The 15,640-nt window shown below is 41.1% G+C and overlaps 1 protein-coding gene across 1 annotated transcript; it reads left to right on the top strand.

Moving 5' to 3' along the window:
- The first annotated feature begins 2,331 nt into the window (after window positions 1-2,331).
- On the top strand, window positions 2,332-11,744 carry LOC136874432 (spore coat protein SP96-like). The gene is made up of 2 exons (XM_067148068.2): window positions 2,332-2,635; window positions 10,824-11,744. Exons 1-2 carry the CDS (start codon window positions 2,582-2,584, stop codon window positions 11,550-11,552), a joined length of 783 nt encoding a protein of 260 aa, XP_067004169.2. The 5' UTR covers window positions 2,332-2,581; the 3' UTR covers window positions 11,553-11,744.
- The last annotated feature ends 3,896 nt before the right edge of the window (window positions 11,745-15,640 follow it).

Genomic DNA, 15,640 nt, shown 5'->3' with positions numbered 1-15,640 from the left:
AAGCCTGTTCTGAATTAATATATTTTAACGTGTGCTGATATATGCTGTTGTTAATTTTAAGAAGTGTATTGCAAGTTTAATTATGAGCATCGCTGTAAAGTTACTAAAAGTGAAAACGGATATCTTGAAAAGGTTGAGTTATATCATGTGAATATTTAAAATCTTTTTAGGAGGAAGAGAGAAAGAATATACTGAAAATTCTGCTTCTTCCTACTCAATGATGCTAATACAAAGCATACAAAGTAAGTACAGTGAATCCCCTCTCTTTGGACACCTCGAGCTCCTGGACTCCCCTTTTCATTGGCCACATAATTAATGCACCGTTTAATTCATACACATTTACATGTTAAAAATCCTCTGTACATTGGACAGCTATTAAATGACAGTTTGGACGCCTTCAAAACTTTTTTGCTTTGTGTTTAGTTCAAGCAATTTTAACATTGTCATTGGAATTGCTGGCTGTCCAAAGCACATCTAAAACAATAATGTTTAGACCGAGAGATTCCTGTAATTTGGATGATAAATGTACTATTGCAATCGTATTTACAGTAGTGTGGCGGTACTCAACTCAGTTTGCTGGATCCATGGTGCTTGGATCGGCGTATCTAAAGAAACAGTTGTTAAATGTGTCAACTGAGGAATTGAGACGACACCCTGAAGTTCTTCGCACTGAACTGTGAGACGTTAGTGTTTTTAGTGGTTTTCATAATGTGTTGGAAGTCGACGATAGTATTCCTGAAAAAGTTGATGGATTGTTAGATGAAGTGATTCCTTCAGAAGAATAATTGATTTCAGAATAACAATAAGAAGAATGATTTTTGTCCCCAAGCGACCCCCTACTCATCAAAAAACTGAGCAGTATATTAATGAGTTGGAATGTTATGCGTTTGAGTATAACCAACTAGAATTTATTGAAACTCTATTTAAAGTACGTAGGAAAATTGTATCAGAATGAGCACATGCAAAAGTCGAATAATAAGGCAGTCTTGTGACTGACCATTTCGCTAAGGATGAAAGGGTGAGTACTTAACAGTACAATATGCAAAATAAAACATAAGACAATACTGCAATGCTTTTTCAACTTTTAGTAGGCATGACAGTCAGTGTACTGTACAGTATAACAAATTCTAACAAATAATAAATTCTGAAATATTGTACACTCAGCTTGTAGATTAGACACTACATTGGACACATGTTTAAGAACTGTAGGTGTACAACTTAAAGGGGTTTCATTTTATGCCAATGCACTGTAAAGAAGAATATAAATTGCGTACAAGGCCTCAGACGAGGAAACATACGCAGTATTGAACACTTGTACTCACATAACGGCAATAGCTGAGCACTCTCTATCGTCGCGTCATGATGTCATGTTACAAGATGCTCGAGCTCTTACCCACACTAGACACTACAGGTCCAGGATTATACGGGAAGCTGTGGAAATACGTAGTAATCCTAACAATTTCAACAGGGACACTGACTATCAATTAAGTAATACCTGGTTGACCGAGCTCGATAGCTGCAGTCGCTTAAGTGCGGCCAGTATCCAGTATTCGGGAGATAGTAGGTTCGAACCCCACTGTCGGCAGCCCTGAAAATGGTTTTCCGTGGTTTCCCATTTTCACACCAGGCAAATGCTGGGGCTGTACCTTAATTAAGGCCACGGCCGCTTCCTTCCCACTCCCAGCCCTTTGCTGTCCCATCGTCGCCATAAGACCTATCTGTGTCGGTGCGACGTAAAGCAACTAGCAAAAAAAAAAAAAAAAAAAAAAAAACCTGGTTGCCAGCCGTTAAGAATTTACGTAGGTAGTTCCCTTCCCTGCTAATTCACTATTGTTATTTCGTTTCGGTGTTTACAAATTCGAACGTTCCTCGTCGCCAGATGTTTCATTCCAGGTTTATGTCTATGTCTTACACCTTTCATATCGTCGCTGCCGGGACAAAACCTCCTTTGTGAAATATTTTAGCTTAGAACTTTACCCCGTAAGGTTCTGTCATCTAAGGTGCAATACTGTGTGAAAATTGTCAAGGCATTCTCGCTCTTCATAAAGTATGTGCTGCGGGTCAGAATATCTCCAAAAATATTATCACATAGGAGGTTTTGTCCCGGCAACGACGATTTGTTACGCAAACACGTTATGTGAACCGCTTAGTCTGATTGTGATGGTTCGGTCAGCTTCCGCTTCGAACGCTAGCGTTGTGCCACGTCCTGGTGTCCATCTGGTGGTGAATGAACTACCATTTCCGCTTCTACTTCTATTATAACGTTCCAAATTCAAAAGTGTCATTGTTTAAGAAGCCTTTCTCGTGGACAGTCGAGAATTCTTCTGAGGACGCAGAAACGTTAAGAATTTCACCTTATTTTTTTGACACGGCACAAGCCCAAAAGCCTACACATTATCAAGTCTATAAGTACGGGCCGTGAAAGCATTAATGGCAACACATAACGAACTATTTTTGAAAATATCCTTATCACTCGTTGCATAAAGGCAATTGCGTTCAAGGCTAGTCGAACAGTATAATTACGTAGGTGTTGTTGATATCAATCAGTCTGGAAGCACGTAGCTAGCAGACTTCAGTAAACATGGCAGCCAGATTCAGTCTGAACTTCCTCCTGATTGCTTGTGTGGCAGCAGTGGTAAGTTTTTCCTTAGTTTCGTCATCTGTCCGTCATCTAGGTGATTTCTAGTTATAACTAAACAACAACTCGTTCAGTGTGACTTCATTACTCATAGATAAGTTAGGGATCTTTTACACTTAAACACTTAGTGTAAATAAAGTGTGCTTAATTTTACTGCTACTAGAACAGAAACAATATTCTTACATGTAGATGAGATTAATACTACTGATAATATACAACAAATATAATATAGAGTTAGGATCTTGGGCAATATTTAAGTACTGTAAGATAAGTGCGTAAAATAAAAGTCTAAATTAAAAGTAAAAATCTCTGGGCAGATGTAGGAAAATTAACAAAATAAAAATATAAAATATCCCTCACTGCACTAATAAAAACATATTTAAACATTTTACAAGCCAAAGTATAAGTTATTGTGACTTATTTCTATAGTACTCTGTCCCACTCACTACTGAAGCCGGTATTCCCTTAATCATTTCAATACCAATGAAAATATTGCAACAAAATTTGAACAGGACTCACCGAATGTATTGTTGTTCAAATTAGGCACTAAACACAATTCTCTCTCTTAGAATGTAGTCTTGTTCATATTTCGTTGCAATATCTTCATTTAATTATTGAGCATAAGCCAGATAAGTATCATTCATACATCCCAACCACTGTAAAGCTTGACACCGGATAAGTTGGCCGTGCGGTTAGGGTCGCGCAGCTGTGAGCTTGCATCCGGGAGATGGTTCGAACCTCACTGTCGGCAGCCCTGAAGGTGGTTTTCCATGGTTTCCCTTAATTAAGGCCACGACCGCTTCTTTGCCATTCCTAGGCCTTTCCTATCCCATCGTCACCATAAAACCTACCTGTGTCGGTGCGACGTAAAACAAATTGTTAAGTTAGACTGGAAGTACTTATCATGAGACATTAGTAGGAGGCTTCAAATCTTACTTTGTATATTGCGTCCCTAATGTCGTGGGGTAGTTCATCCCATCAGCTCGAGGCGGTGACCGTAAGCAATGGTTCGTGAACAGCAACGCTGTCACTTATATATACCCTGGAAAGCAGGTATCTCCTCTGCGTTCAAGTATTCGCCCTTTAACAGAATTACTGAACACCTGAAAAATTCAATCGTGAAAATTTATTTCGACTTTTCAAGTCTTCAAACAGTAAGCCTTCGAACAGAGTTGCCATAACTAGCATAATCTAGTTTAAGGACATCGGTACGCGGAGAAAATTTACTCAAACTTGCTATTTTATCTTCATACGGGTACATTTCTTGATCTTCACGTTTCTCTGTCTGACGAGCGTAATTCTATTTAGATCAGACTGAGGCTGGTTTCGCGGTCTAGATAAGAGAGCCTGTTCTTACCAGGAGGTATTGGATTCCATTCCAGGCAAGATCAGAGACTTTTACCTTCATCTAAGGGCTGGTTCGAGGTCGAATCAAACTACTTGACCGGGCGAGTTGGCCGTATGTTTAGGGGCACGCAGCTGTGAGTTCGCATCCGGGAGAAAGTGGGTTCGAACCCCACTGTCGGCAGCCCTGAAGATGGTTTTCCGTGGTTTCCCATGTTCACACCAGGTAAATGCTGGGGCTGTGCCTTAATTAGGTCCACGGCCGCTTCCTTCCCACTCCTAGCCCTTTCCTGTTCCATCGTCGCCATAAGACCTATCTGTGTCGGTGCGACGTAAAGCAACTAGAAAAAAAAAGAAAATCAAGCGCATTTGACAGATATTTATAATATATTTTCTATACATAAATTGTCAAAATTATTAATAGACGATTTTCATTATTTCTCTGTGTATGGTGGATGGTTCATGCCAATAAACTGCTTTACTGTAAGGCAAGTGGCGAGGATTGCTGCTTTTTGTAATTCTCTGTAAGTGAGAGGGTGGAGAGTGAGTGCTCCAATGCTCCTGTGTAGTTTCTTTGGTATAACACCATTACATCCAATCACTACAGGAATGATGAAAACATTGTGGAGTTTCCACATGGTTTTCATTTTTGTGGCCAGATCTGAATACTAGGATGTCTTCTCTGTATGTGTTGATTGGAGGTTTGTGAGGATTAGAGCAGGCTATATCAATTATGAAGCAGATTTTCGTGTTTTTATCTACAAAAGTTATACCTGGTCTATTGAAGATATTCGTTTTGTCAGTGATGATACATATATCCCAGTAAAGCTTGTAATTTTCACTTTACAAAGCTGATTGGGGTTTGTATTTCCAATATGTTGTAGTACAATGGATTAGATTTCTTTGTCAAGGTAATTTCTGGTGAATAATTTTTGCAATTTGGTTGTGTCTGTACTTGTCTGTATTTGCCATTAATCGACAACCTGAGGTGATGTGCTGGATGGTTTCTGGAGATGTATTCCATCGTCGGCACTGATCTCAATAGACAGATGGATCATGCAGTATATGCTTTCTGAAGCTCCTTGTGGCAATGACTTGATCTTGTATCACGAACATGAAGCCCTCTGTTTCATGCGACGCTTGTTTTCCCTATTATTATTATTATTATTATTATTATTATTATTATTATTATTATTATTATTATTATTATTATTATTATTATTATTATTCACACATACTGCTCATTGGGCACAGTGTTGATATTTGCTAGTTTTGTAGACTGCCATCCGTCAGGCACTTTTGTTGAAGAATGTAAATCATAATATCTGACTTTCATGAAATGGAAATGGAATCAAAGTGTTCGTCAGTCAAGTAAATGCCAGTGTGGAATAATGTATAATTCTGAAAATGTTTCCACTCTTTGAATGACCTTTGTTTAAATGCATAAGTCTGGGTCTAATTCAGTGAACCTAATAGGCTGCACATCAGATCTTTCCGTCCTGAGTCTTTTCATGTAAACATTGTGTCATCCTGTAAGAAATGGGACATAGACTAATGTAACCCTTACTTCAGCGATAAGGTGTTACTTGCGACTGATCTGCTAACTGATACCCAAAATAATTGGGTTGCTATCTAGAAACCTATGAAAATAATCGGAAACAAGTACGTCCTTCATTGAACATTTTCCATCTCACGAAGGCCTACTTCATTTTACTTTGAAAGTGGCATCAAAAGTACTGTATTGTTACACAGTACGATTTGCATTTGTTCCTGTATGAAAGTTGTTCAATGAAAACGTAGACTGTTGTCTAGAATCTTAAACTATATGTACTGGACAATATAAACTACAGAAAAACGACAACATTCTGATGATTGTTAGCGAGAGTCTCTATATAATAACCCCCACCGTTCAGGTACCTGTCCCAAAGCCGAACAAGTTTCTCTAGATCCTCCACAGTGAAGGATATTGGTTGAAATACTCCTCCACAGCATCACGAATCGCTTGAACGATGGCGAAGCGCTTACCCTTCATATCTATTTTCAGCAGACCGAAGACTTGCCTGTCTTGGCTGTAAGGCGGGTGATCCACAAGACACCTGCGAAAAATAGCGCCGAATGTACATTATTGTGTTGGCAGCACGTTGAGAATAAGCATGACAGTTTTTTTGGTCAAAGCACCTTCATTGCAAAAGGATTTAATTAATTCAGATTGTATTCATTTAGAGCTTCACTCAGTGTGTTGAGAGCACCTGAGTAGTTGACTGATATGAGACACACCCGACGCGGTCACGAGAGCCAAGTGGTAGTCTGACCACGTGACACTCCGGTATGTGCAGGTCATCTAAATTAGCGGTATTGGTCTAAGCAAGTAAACTGTTCAAAAGTGACACACGGAGAGCGCTAAGAACAGCAGCAGAACACGGAGATATTCAACTAAGTGCGTCGGATGGATAAGTGCCTCAATACTTACGGCGATTTTGCGTGGTTGGCATCCCGATTCAGGACTGTACGGCCGTCGAACGGAAACTTTTTGATCGCCCCTCATATTACAATTTGCTTTACGTCGCACCGACCCAGATAGGTCTTATGGCGACGATGGGAAGGGAAAGAATTAGAAGTTGGAAGGAAGTGGTCGTGGCCTTTTTACCTGAAACCATTTTCAAGTAAAACTTCAGAGTGTGAAAAATAAACTGATGTATGTATTGCGTGTTTCATTTCCTATTTGTGGATTTTAAACACAGTTAGTGTAAATAATAACTGTCTATTAAAATCGAGCGATTGCCTATGTGGTGTACATCATGGAATTATCAGCTTGCATTCGGGATATAGTGGGTTCGAAACCCATTGTCGGCAGCCCTGAAGATGGTTTTCTGTCCTTTCCTATTTTCACACTAGAAAAAGCTGGGACTGTACCTTAATCAAGGCTACGGTTACTTCGTTCCCACTCCTAGCCCTTTCCTATCTCATCGTCGCCATAACACATATCGATGTCGGTGCGACGTAAAGCAAATTGCAAAACCTATTAGGTTAAAATAGTGGGAGTAGACATATAATCCAGATGCTTGGTTGAATGTTTAGAATTGCGGCCTGCATTTCAGAGGGTCCCGGATTCGATTACGGGCAGGGGTGGGGATTTTAATCACGTATGGTTAACTTTTCTGATTCGGAGACTAGGTGTTTGTTTTCTTCCCAATACGCCCTCTTCGTATTCAGAGAACGAATTGCCCTAGGAACCACCACGGAAACTCGCAACAGTGAAAACGTCATACAACATAGCGTTTGCATCAGGAAAAGCATTCACGTGTGCGGCACAGTTCACATCCGCCAAGCCACCAAGTTGTGAGAAGAGTGCTAATAGAAGACGAAGGCGACGAAGAAGTCATAACAAATAATGATGTGAGAATTTAATCCCATCGTATTTGTACCTGGGATACGTTAAAGTTCCACTAAAAGGGAGTGACAAATTATTATAGATAAAAATATCCATTTACGTATTTATGTCGTTTCAGTGTTATAAAAATCCACTGTTCGAGGTCTGCAGGCAAGCAACCCAGTGTTGAAAACATCCTGGGGATACGAGCTACGAATTGTAGGTAAATAATGTAATAAAGTATGAAAATATATTTTTTATTTATTCTTAAAAGTTACAATCCTTTTATTAATCGTCGTTGTCCGGTCGATTAGATGAGCAGTTTGCCTTTTCCTACCACTACGAGCGCTAATGTGAGTCAATGAAGAGTTTCACTCAAGCCCTTATAATTACATTCGGTGTGAACATTCTTCAAAAAAATCAAAACACTCCTGAGGGTATTGAACCAAGGAACATATTACTGCAAGGATTTATGTAAATAAATTTATTTTGATAGGATTTGAAGAAAAAGGTAAAGGAGTAAAGAAACCAACGATTTTAAGCTGTTTTTCCGGAACTGCATTTAGGTCGGAAGTGATCTGTTTTCTTGGTTTGATAGAGCAATCCAAGACTCACGATTAGAAACTTTCCTGGCCCTTTAACCCTTCAACTTTCGGCACAATTGAGAAAATTGCTTAATTTTAATTTTTCGTAATATGTTTTCAATATTAAAATGTATTCTTCGCACGAAGTTTTCATGAAAAAAACTGTTTAAAGTTTTGATTATCTAATTGGTAAATGCAAATATATTATAAGAATATAATTACGTATTCCAGTCAGAATAAAATTAGATCACAAGATTAAAACATTTAAATACTTTCTATTTTATCTTAGTTATTTCTGCTGGCGATGGAAAACCGCGGTCTCGTTTTGGATGCCCTTCCTAACGAGGTTTCACTTTTCATGCCACGATTCGTACCTCGACTATTTAGGTGGAAAGTCAGTAGCTAATTCGCTGATCTAATCACGTCCACCTGGTGAAGAAAGTCAATGAAGGAAGTAAATAGAGACTGGGAATTAAGGTAGAGCAAATGTATAAATAGGAATAGAAAAGATGGAATGTCCGATTTTGTTTGGCTCTGTCGGTCACGTAATGTTGAGCTTGCATTCGGGAGGTGGTGGGTTTAAGCACCACACTCGGCAGTCCTGAAAACGGTTTATACTGTTTCCTATTTTCGCTCCAGGCCGTGGACGCTTCCTTCCTAGTTATAGCACTCTCCTATCCCATCGTCCGCAAAAGACCTAACTGAGTCTGTGCTATACCTGCGAAGAAAGATGGCACGTAAGTAGAAAAATATAGTTACGAGTCCAGTAAAGAAAAAACATAAACACATGATACAGCCCTCTAATTTTAACTGTATATATATTGGAGGCTGACAGGTGTTAATAGAAGTAAAGAAGCGAAACAATGAATTCTACTTTTTAATATTTTTTAACAATTTTCTTTACGTCGCACTGACACAGATAGGTCTTATGGCAGCGATGGGTTAGGAAAGGACTAGGAGTGGGAAGGAAATGGCCGTGGCCTTAATTAAGTTGCAGTCCTAGCATTTGCCTGATGTGAAAATGGAAAACCACCTTCAGGGTTGCCGACAGTGGGATTCGAACCCGCTATCTCCCGGATGAAGGATAACAGTCGCGAGCCCCAAGCCGCACGGCCAACTCGCCCGGTAATACAATTTCAACACTAGCTGTTGTACATCCTTCTCTTGCGAGCATTTTATTTTATTCTGGATAGATGACTTAAGGCATTCCGGACATCAAACACAAGTTATCATTCATTTTCCTCCCTCAATCTTCGTGTGATCGTTCTTTCACATTTTATATCTCATTTTGATAGTCATGTGTATTGGTTGAACAAAGAGGTCTAAAGATCATACGGCTTTGCACCTTATAACAATAATCACAACATCCACCACCATCGCCAGTCAGGTCGGTACCATGACGTCTAAATAATACTTCCACGTTATGTATGCTTGATTTTGATGGAATTAGCAATAACATTCCTTTCGTCTCCATTGCCGCCTTTGTGGTGTAGTGGTTAGCGTGATTAGCTGTCACCCCCGGAGGCCCCAGTTCGATTCCAGTCTCTGCCACGAAATTTGAAAAATGGTACGAGTGCTGGAACGCGGTCCACTCAGTCTCAAGAGGTCAACTGAGTAGACGTAGGTTCGATTCCTACCTCAGGCATCCTCGAAATGGGTTTCCGTGGTTTCCCACTTATCCTCCAGGCATAGACTGGAATGGTGCCTACAGTAACTTAAGGCGACGGCCCCTTCCTTCCCTCTTCCTTGTCTATCCCCTCCAATCTTCCCATTCCCCACAAGGCCCCTGTACAGCATAGCAGGTGACGCTCGCCTGGGCGAGGTACTGGTCCACCTCCCCCGTTGTATATCCCGACTCGATATCTGACGCTCCACGACACTGCCCATGATGTTGTACAGGTGGGATCCCTCGCTTAGTCCAAGGGAAAAACCAACCCTGGAAAGTAAACTGATTAAGAAGAATCAGAAGAAGAAGAAGAAGAAGAAGTATCTCCATTATTATAGCTCTTACACTAAAATGTGTCAGACATAAAAGTTTGGAAATCAGTTTTTCTAGTCGCTGTTATTTACATTTTTAGATAGAGATAATAATTCCAGAGATACTTCGAAGCTTATGAACATTGCAGTAATCAGGAATATCTCTTTTGTTATGCCTCACATGGTAGAACGCATCAAAAGGTAAATATCGAATGATTAACTTTTGCGCTAATTTTATTATGTACTGATTTTAGATAAAGCTCATAAAGCTCATTTTAACCGAGAAATTTGACATTTGATCTTTTAGCTCCATTAATATAGCTACAACATTTTATAGTAATGAAAAAATATATCGGCGCGTTTCTTTGGTTTTCAAAATCAAAAACGATGTTCCCATGATTAAAAAGCCTGAATATTAAGTGTTGTTTGATGTAATATTCTCAATCGGTGAAATTAAATTATGGTTCCCTTCCAGTACATTAATTTTTTGATAATTTAAAGTTTGTTTTTCGAGGATCAATCCAGACTTTCACATGCAATGTGTCTCCTGAGTCGATTCCGTGCATCTTACTCAGACTGCCAGTACTCAGGTCACGAAGGTTGGAGGGCAACGATGGCTCCCCAATTGCAAACTTTCATCTTTATACCTAATGGTATATACAGTAGTTGGTTGTTCCACCACGAGTACTTTTTACAATGTAAATGTTTAAAACTTGTATTATTTTCGTGTCGCTCAGTTTCTCAAATTGATCTCTGTGCATTGAACCTACAGATGTACGGACGCAAGGTAGTTTTAGCGAGATGTCACGTTCTCCGAGAGAGTGTCTCGTTTCATATGAGCATAAACCAAATAGTATACGTAATTTGCACTTATATGCCGTACAGTGTAGGTCATTCTCCTTATTTTCAGCTGGTGCATGGCAGATCAGTGAGTGTCCGTCAAGGTGAAAGTGATGGTAGCTCAACAAGTTCTTCATCCTCAGTTGCACCAGATGAATCCTCTCCGGTCACCGTAAGTTCCGCTACCGAAGCTGCTGTTTCCAGCTCCGCGGATGGTTCCTCTACTGCAGCTGACGCTGCTCCTGGTTCCAGTGCCGGTACTTCCGCTGGTGCTGATGCTGCTCCTAGTTCCACTGCCGGTGCTTCTGCTGCTGCTGATGCTGCTGCTAGTTCCACCGTCAATTCTTCTATGGCTGCTGCTAGTTCCTCCTCGAACGCAACAAGCAAGGAGAAGGCTGCTGCTTCCTCTACTCAGGCCAATAGCAGTACCGAAGCTGCTACTAGCTCAACCACCGCTGCTACGTCTACTAACACGTCTGAGAAAGCCGTTTCTATCACCACAACCCCTAAGCCCACAACCCAGGCTGCCGCAAACACAACTGCTAAATCCATCACCAAGGGCGCTACGACTGCGAAAGCTCCATCAACAAACCGCAAGGCAACGACTCATAGGCCTAACCCCAGCCCAATGAACATGTTCGACAGGGTTGCTAATGATATCGCGGGTACAGTCGATCAGGTTATTCAGTCAACAGCAAACGCAGCTAAGCAAGGTGCCAACTATGGACAGGCCGGTTTCCAAACAGGAATGGATATGGCTGTTGCTCCCGGAAAGGTTGACCAAAATACGTTTGGATAAGCAAACTTTATTCTACATACAGTATAAATTACCTTATTCTCTCCAAAATTCACTTTTGTGTGAAACGATCCCTTAAATCCTCGATCGTTAAAGTAATAAAGATTTATCTTTTTTATGAGAAAATAATTACCATGTTCTGAAATAACTAAGCACTCTTCTTACCATTACATTTTTACCATAATAAAATACGTCAACCCTGAACAATTTGTATATATATTTTTATATCCTGTCTCACCTGCTAGATATGTATCCCCATCGAAAACCATTACTCAGTTTTCATTCATTCACCGTTACGGGCATGCATGTGTCATTCTGTCGTTTTCTCCCTCAGACATATGTTTCTTTACATTGCGCTTGCACCAAAGGTCCTTAAATCTTTGACTTCTCCTCTCTGGCTCTTCCACTGAGATATTTCGTGGCTTGGCAACTTGTTCCAAGGCTGTATCCCTCATTCCCGCAATTAATTTCCTATAGACCAACCATTGCAGTATCTCATCCTCTTCAACACCTATTTGCTGTTCTTGTGTACGCCTTTCAACCACAGAAATTGGATTTTCCATTTTCCTTGTAAGGACAGAACCACATGAACCAACCTAATAATTTACACGTCAACGCCTTCGAAAACTGGATGCTTCTTGGTTAGTTTTACTATGCAGAGTAATAGTAAGCAGTGATTCATGTGTTACCGTTTATTCACATGCTACTACATGTAGCTATCACCTTGGAGCGGGCAGGTTCGAACCGCACCAGGCAAATAATAGAAGATGTATCTTAGCTGCAATCAACTTTAAACTGTGTTAGCCTCCGGATAGTAAGATAGCCAGGTCGAACTGTAATGTTAATTGTAGTAGTAGTGATTATTGTTTTAAGAGAAATGTAACGTTTAATTCTATATTTCGCAGATCGATTTTGAAAAGAAAGTGCGTCTATCCTCTATTTCTATCGTTCCGCTGGCTAGGAGAAGTTACACATCGTCGTGAGTTTGAAGTGAGAAGAGAAAAAATCCATTTACCCATCGAGATTAATTTTCTACGTCTTACAAAGTAGAAGGGTTCTTGGAGATAACAATCGATAAGGGTGTTGCTGCTGTCAAAAATGTACCAACTTCAACTAACTCCTCCTCGGAGGAGGAGGTCGCAGTGAGGTAGAGGAGGAGGAGCAGCCCTTTTTCTCTTTAGGCCTTTAGCCCATTAGTCCTTGAGCCCTTTAGCTACTTAGCATTAGGAGGAGGAGGAAGGCATGGTAAGTAGAGGAGGAGACCTTTAGCCCATTAGCCCTTTTGCCCTTTAGCCCATTAGACCGTTTGCCCATTAGCCCATTAGCCCTTTAGCCCTTTATCTCTAGGAGGAGGAGGAGGAGGAAGAGTCTTTTCATCCTTTTGCCCTTCTGACAAGACGTGACACCTGGGTTCCATTCCCTATCATGTGTGTAGGACGATTATACTTCGGTTCAGCATTTTGCAATCATCTTGCATAGTAGCACTCTCCTGCATAAGCCACATGCTTGTAACCCTTGCCAACAGATTGAAATAATGTTTCCGAACCGAAATTTCAAGTTACATGTTTATCCGATAAATGGTTCGACTGCTAGGGGCTTAAATGTAACCAATGTATTTCTTATAGCACTAGGTGTTCTGTTTAATTTCACTTTCCGCATGAGCTACATGCTTGTAACCCATGCCAACAGATTCAAATATGTTACTTGTTCATCCGATAATTTGTTCGACTGCTAGGGACTTAAATGTGAGCAGTGTATAGCACTAGCGTTCTCTAGAGGGGGAGGAGGAGAACGACATGGAGTACAGTGTTCGATTCTAGTGTTGTTATGTTTCAATCACTTCTTTTGTGATCTGTAAGTCTGAACATGCACAACTCTGATGATATCATCGCTGCAGGTTAAAACACGTGCACACTCTTGCCTTCGCGATGCAAGTTTAAAGTTGTTCGATAGAGCTATGCCTTAACAGAGGCTGAGGAGGAGGAGGAGGAGGAGGAGGAGGAGGAAGTCTTAAAAGCCTATGTATAGCCGCCAACTTGTGTAGTAGCATCTAAGCTAACAGCTGCAATCTTGTGTAATTAGCGTCGGGAAGGGCATCTTGTTGTAAAATTAAGGATAGCCCCTTCCAGATGGTCGATGTGAGTTTAGGTTCGTTCTCTTAGGCGTCACGAATGCACTGAAGTTTTGTTGTTTAAAGATGGCCACTGACAGAATTTTTCAAATTGCCCGCCACCACATGCACAAGGACGAGGTTTAGTGCCGTTAAGATAGCAGCACTGAGGTTAGCGATGTAAGATGGCGGATGACAGCTGTCAAAAAAGCACGTGGAATTTTTCAAATTGACCGCCACCACGTGCTTAAGGATAAAGTTTAGTAGCGTAAAGATGGCAGGACTGAGGTTAGCGATGTAAGATGTCGGATGACAGCTGTCAAAAAAGCACGTGGCTTTGTTTATAAACAAGAGCACGTGGAATTTTTCAGATTGCCCGCCACCACATGCACAAGGATGAGGTTTAGTGTCATAAAGATGGCAGCAATGAGGTTATTGTTGCATCATGGCGGATGACAGCTGTCAAGAAAGCCCGTGAAAATTGTTCAAATTGTTCAAATTGCCCGCCACCACGTACCAAAGATCTATATATAGCACCCATCTTGCGCAATCTCCCTTAAGCCATCTCAGAAGAGCAGCAGCCATCTTGTGATCTTAGATAGCAGCCATCTTGCGCAAGCGTACCTAGGGTGTCTCCTACAAGCAGCAGCCATCTTGTACAATTGGCATCGAGAAGGTCATCTTGCCATAAAACTAAGTACAGTTCCCTTCAACATGGCGACTGTGAGGTTAGGCTCGCTCTCTTATGCAAAATCCACAAATCGACATTGCTCACCTACTATACTGGCGTTCAATGATCTTCCATTGAAACTTGCATTGCTGCACAACAGGACCTCGGGTGCTGACTCTTTTCCGCGAGTGGGTAGATACCAGGAGGTGCGTACACACATGTTGATCTAAGCATTCCCTCTCACCCCACTTAACGTAGGTATAAATACGAGTGTAAGACAATGCGTCCTTGCTTGCTTCGTAAGAGACGGCCGTGCCCTGGCCTCAGGGCAATCTCTTTTGTAGAGGAGACATCGCCACGGTGGTGGACCTCTAGGGAGAGAGAGAGCACGTATCTCACTCACCCGTCCCTTATTTTTGGTAAGGGAAGATAGCGGAAAGAGGACTACCTCTTTAACCCTTCCCCTTTACTCCCCCGAAGGCAATAAAGCATAACCATTTACTTAGGTTAGCCTAAGATAAGAGCCGTGGAATATCAAATTTCGCGCGCCCACGTGCCTAACGTGGCATCCACGAGGTTATTGCTCCCTCAATGTGCTAGCACTGGGGTTAGCGATGGAAGATGGCGGATGACAGCTGTCAAAAAGCACACGAATATTGAATTTCTACCACAACGCGCCAAAGGTGGCAACAGTGAGGTTTAGCCCCGTCAAGATTGCAGCACTGAGGTTAACGATCGTCTAGTGTCCTTAAAAGTGAGGTTAGGATCCGTCAAGATGACAGCTGTAAAAAATGCACGCAACATTGTTTACAAACATGAGCACGTTGCTTTGTTTACAATCAAGAGCATGTGGTGATGTCGTCACGGGGTCAATGACTTTGCTGACGCCAGCAGAAAAATGATGACATCATTTCCTGGAGTGGGACGCGCATAACTCCCCTACTTAACACATACAAACAACTCTTTGGTAGTGTGGAATATCTGTACAAATCAAGAGTTATTATTTATTTTCTGCATCTTTTGCCTGTTTCCAAATGCTCCCTGTTACAGAACGTGTGTGTAATTGGGCCCACGAGAGTTGGAGTCTCACATTTGAGCGGCGATGGCAGTAATAACGAAGTACACTGCGTTGTGATCATTACCTTCATCTGCGGCACATCCTTTCACACCGGTTGAGTGTGAAACTTTGACCCGTTCCTGATCTCGTGCTAATAATTCCAGCATTTAAGACAGAACACTTCATTGCCGATAAATGTGAGATTTCATAATCACCAACAAAATCATGTTTGTGACAACCTCAACAAATGCACA

Source organism: Anabrus simplex, chromosome 1 (genome assembly GCF_040414725.1).
Source record: "Anabrus simplex isolate iqAnaSimp1 chromosome 1, ASM4041472v1, whole genome shotgun sequence".
In the NCBI taxonomy this organism is placed as follows: domain Eukaryota; kingdom Metazoa; phylum Arthropoda; class Insecta; order Orthoptera; family Tettigoniidae; genus Anabrus; species Anabrus simplex.
This window is presented reverse-complemented; position numbering and strand designations above follow the sequence as displayed.

Excerpts from the sequence above, each read along its gene's own strand:
- LOC136874432 (XM_067148068.2), top strand. The coding sequence starts at position 2,582 with ATGGCAGCCAGATTCAGTCTGAACTTCCTCCTGATTGCTTGTGTGGCA. Across the intron at positions 2,636-10,823 it reads TTGCTTGTGTGGCAGCAGTG|CTGGTGCATGGCAGATCAGT; the intron begins GTAAGTTTTTCC and ends CCTTATTTTCAG.